The 4,335-nt window shown below is 56.9% G+C and overlaps 1 protein-coding gene across 1 annotated transcript in view; it reads left to right on the top strand.

Moving 5' to 3' along the window:
• Positions 1–2,826, top strand: part of IL10RA (interleukin 10 receptor, alpha) — a 3,584-nt gene extending 758 nt beyond the window's left edge. The window contains exons 2-7 of the mRNA XM_010009549.1: positions 192–312; positions 428–606; positions 887–1,053; positions 1,351–1,483; positions 1,601–1,725; positions 1,855–2,826. Of these exons, the coding sequence (XP_010007851.1) occupies positions 192–312; positions 428–606; positions 887–1,053; positions 1,351–1,483; positions 1,601–1,725; positions 1,855–2,826 (1,697 nt within the window). The remainder of the gene's footprint in view (positions 1–191; positions 313–427; positions 607–886; positions 1,054–1,350; positions 1,484–1,600; positions 1,726–1,854) is intronic.
• The last annotated feature ends 1,509 nt before the right edge of the window (positions 2,827–4,335 follow it).

Raw genomic sequence — 4,335 nt, 5'->3', positions numbered from 1 at the left:
GGAGGCTGAGCAAACACTGAAACTTGGGAGTGGGACAGGAAACCCTTGTGCTCCTGGTGTGGGTGTCTGGTCACTGCTGAACACAGGGGTCAAGCTCCAGGCAATCCCAAGAAGCTCTGCCCAGCTCCTCTGGGCATCAGTGGCATGGGAACCACGCAGCATCACCTAAACACTCACCTCTGGTCCGGCAGGTGAGAGGCTGGCGAGGCCAACACGGGTGCGCTTTGCTGCGGAGATAGCACATCATCTGCTGCAGTGGGAGCCGGGCCACAACCGCCCCAGCAACATCCTCTATGAAGTGGAGCACAAAGTGTGAGTACAGGGATGGGGTGCAAGGGGACTGAGCCCCTGCCTGGGACCTGACACCAACAGAGGTGACAGCATAGTCCTGCCCACACTGCTCTCACCCAGGCACTTCTCCCTGCAGCTATGGCACGAATCAATCCTGGACAGCTATCCCAAACTGCATGAGGATCTCAGGGCACTTCTGCGACCTCACGTACTACACCCTGAACCCTGCCCTGCGCTACTATGCACGAGTCAGGGCTGTGTCTGGAAACCACACATCACCATGGCAAAGGACCAACTCTTTCTCCCCACAAGAAGGTAGGTTGAGTGTCTGCCTCCACTCTATGGTCAGGGGCTGAGAGTATGGCAGAGATCCGGGTGCCAAGCTGCTTAGGAAGACCTCGGGACAGATGGGAGCAGGGATTTCTCTCTTTTCACACCTACCTGGAAGGCAGCCAGGCTGTGGGATGGGATCAAAGCATGGTCAGGTAGCACTGGCTGTGCGAAAGAGTCATGGCTCAGTCCACCGCTGCAAAGGCTTTCAGAGCTGCAAACAGGACAAAGCTTTGATGTGCTCTTCCAACGCACTTGTTTCCAGCCAGCCTGCGCCTGTCAGGCCAGAGCCTCTCTGTGATGGGCAACACCATCCACGTGCAGCTGCAGCTGCTCCTCCGGACGGGGAACCTCACCGTGAAGTACGACGACATCCAGAAGCATGCGAGGCGATACCAGGTGTACGTCAGGAGGGTGCAGGACAATCAGACGGTGAGATGAGCTGCTGGTCTCGTGCTGTCCCCATCTGCCACATGCAGTGCTGCTCAAGTTACAAACACATTTTGAAGTACAGACTTCTGTAAAACTTAGTCTTGAGCTTTGCCACAACATTGCAGAGATCTCTCTGTACGACTTAATGCAGTAGGTTCCCCAGTTCTCGCTGGGATTTTGGGTCTAGCTGGGAACACCCCAAGGGAAGAGTGGAGGAGAAGGGAGGAACACATGGGGCCAGTACTCCTGCAGGAGCTGGGAGCTCTCAGGTACCAGCCCACACTCTGGTCGTTGCAGTATGAAGTGATGGAGACCGCCCCAGAGTTCAACATCAGCAACCTCTTCTGGGACACAGAGTACTGCGTCAGTGTGGAGCGCACCGGCACCACACGCACCGACGAGCAGTGCGTCACCACCGGCCAGAGAGACAGTAAGTGCTGGGGTCCCAGGGAAGGGGGGGGTCTCTCCTGTGGGACAATGGAACCTCCTCAGCCTCCTGGCCCTTGTGCTACGTGCACCAAAGACTCTGCCATGTTCTCTCTTGCAGGGAGTGCAGAGCTTGTCCTGAGCGCCATCAGCTCCTCCTTCATCACCCTCTTGCTCCTGGGGCTCCTGGCAGCTCTGCTGGTGTGCACCTACATAAGGAGACCTATGAGGCCACCATCCGTCCTGGTAAGGCAGCCGGGCACACGGCACCTTTTGCCACTGGTGCAAGGGTGCAGGCTTGGGTAGCTGTTGGGAGAGGCAGACGACAAGCAGGGATGAAGTGCAGCTCACACCCCTCTTTTCTTTCCCTCTCAGAAGTCTTTCATAAAGCAGAGCTCGCTCTGGGTGGAGGAGTCCTCGCCCTCGAGCAGCTCCAGTGCAGACCCCATCCAGCAGCTATTCCTGTGCCAGAAGGAGCCCCATCAGGTCAGTGTCGTCACCAGCAGCACCAGCACAGTCCAGCTGCCCCCGGAGAAGGGCTGGAAGCTCCCAGCATGGCCTGAGGACAAGGTGTGCCTGCTGGGGCCGGGGGCCCTGGGGAGTGGAGACAGCAGCGGCACCAGCACCGACAGTGGCATTTGCCTGCGCACATCCTCCTCGGAACTGAGCTGCTCCTCGGGCGCCGAGCCCCAGGGATACAAGAGGCAACTGCCCACTGGTGATGACAGTGGCGTGGGCTTGGAGAGCGCCTGCCCTCGCCCCACATGCTCCTCTGGGAACACCAACCCCATGGAGGACAGGCAGCCCTGCAGCGGGGAGCTCAGCATCTCCCCTGACACCAGCCAGCAAGACATGGAATTCCGTGGGTACCTGCAGCAGTCCAAGGGCACGGTGGAGCCAAGGCAGGACCCAGCCAAGGGGATGCCCTTCTCGGTCTGTGCAGCATCCCTGCAGGGCCTGGGCAGCACTGACATTGCGCTGGACGTAGAGTGCTCTGAGCTGGCTGTGGTCAAAGGGTATTTGAAGCAATCCTCTCCTGAGCATCCCCACAGCTACACACAGGACCTTGCTCCAAGAGGAGACCCTCAGGATCCCACTGTGTGGAGCATTTCCAGCCAGGTGGGGCCCCAAGCCCCCAGTCTGCTGAGCTATAGGGGTCCAGGTGCTCCCTCAGTCTCCAGAGCCCACCCTGAGCTCCTGAAAGCTCCCTTCGACCTGAGCATCTTCAACACTGACCTCATGGGGACGCTGCCCCTCATCTCCAGCCTCAGCACCAACAAGTGGCTCATGCTGCAACTCAACCCCGTGAGCCTGCTCAATGGGGACAGCAAGGACAGCCGCCTGTGAGCATCCCCACGTGCTGACCCAACTACCTCTTCTAGCCACTGCCCACAGGAGCAGCTACTCTGATAAGCTACCGCAAACCCCTGAAAGTCAGTGCATCAAACTGAGCGGTGCCCTGGTGAAGACCCCCGGGAGAAGCACCAGTCTAGCGACTTCTGGGGCTGCCTCGGCCCTGGCATTGCTGTGCATGGCCAGCCCCCAGCACCTTCCCTCTGGCCAGTCTCTGGTACAAAGCTAAGGAAACACAGGGACGCGCGGTGCTGTAGGGGCTCATACCTGCCTTCTGCAGCCACCAAGCCCAAGGATACACACCAGGATGTTCCCAAGGTGCAACCCTGCTGCATCTGCCCAGCACAGGGCATGTAGCTTCAGGGTACCCTTGAGACCCTGTGTTTTCCCTTCCCACTTCCCCCTTTCACCAGGTTCCTCCAACAGACACCAGCATCAGCCTGACGTCAGGCATCCTGCTGTGGGCAGCACAGAGCTCCCACCCTCACTGGCCTCACTTAGGGGGAGCGAGGGATTTTCCTGACCCTACAGAGACCCTTTAGCATCCAGCCCCTATGACAGAGACCTGGGTGCTGGCTACCTCCAGCAGGGTGCAGGATGTGTTCAGCAACTGCCTTATGAGCCCAGCATGACCCAGGGCAGCCCTGCCTACACTATGGTCCGTGTTCTGCCACTATTGCGTACAGACATTATTTATTCTATTTAATTTGTAAATACAGAAAGGATGTGGTTCATCCAAAGGTATTTTGTCTATTCATCTGTACATCCTCTCCTAAGGTCAAGCTGCGTTTTCTGTTTCCACATATGGACTTTTCCCCCACAGCAAAGAGCAATGTCTCTTTTTTTTCCACATCACAACTGGGAAAAAAGGAGGACAAAGCCAAGTGATGCAGTGTACCCCAGAGGGCAGCAGCTCAGGTACCACACACCAGGGAAGGACAGGAGCACCTCTGGGACAGAACAGAAGCAGTCAAAACAGGGGGATGGGGAGAATAGTTTCTGTCACAATGGAAACAAGTATGAGATGGGAACGACTTACCATGGGCTACATTTCACTACTGCCAGGTCATCAGAGAGTTTTTTCCTCAAGTCACTTGGTTTCCAAGAACTTTCATGGTGGGATAGTCCCATTAAAGTGCTGGTGGAAACCCAGCTCGGGGAGTACATTTTGTCAGGTTAAAACATGAATCACTGCCATCAGAAGGGCGGTTGATGTATTGCTGTTTCCGGCTGTTACGTCTGACGTTGCACTGCTCGCAGTTAAGACACGCTGCCTGTGTCATGCGGGAGGTGGTGGGTGAGCAGCAGCAGCACCACCACCAGTACCAGCCATGGACATCCTCTGCCCTTCCCCTGCCACCATCTCTCCTGTTTCCGGGTATTTCCTTTTTGCTTTCTTTTCGACTTCCTCTTGAAATCGGAGTCACCAAGGGGCAGCACAGCTTTTGTTTTCATTTCAAATGCCCCTGATGTCAGGCTGCAGCCAGGTCCCGTGCAGCACTG

Source organism: Nestor notabilis, unplaced genomic scaffold (assembly GCF_000696875.1).
Source record: "Nestor notabilis isolate BGI_N333 unplaced genomic scaffold, ASM69687v1 scaffold19252, whole genome shotgun sequence".
In the NCBI taxonomy this organism is placed as follows: Eukaryota; Metazoa; Chordata; class Aves; order Psittaciformes; family Psittacidae; genus Nestor; species Nestor notabilis.
The sequence above is the reverse complement of the archived record's forward strand: the minus strand, read 5'-3'. Positions and strand labels throughout refer to the sequence as shown.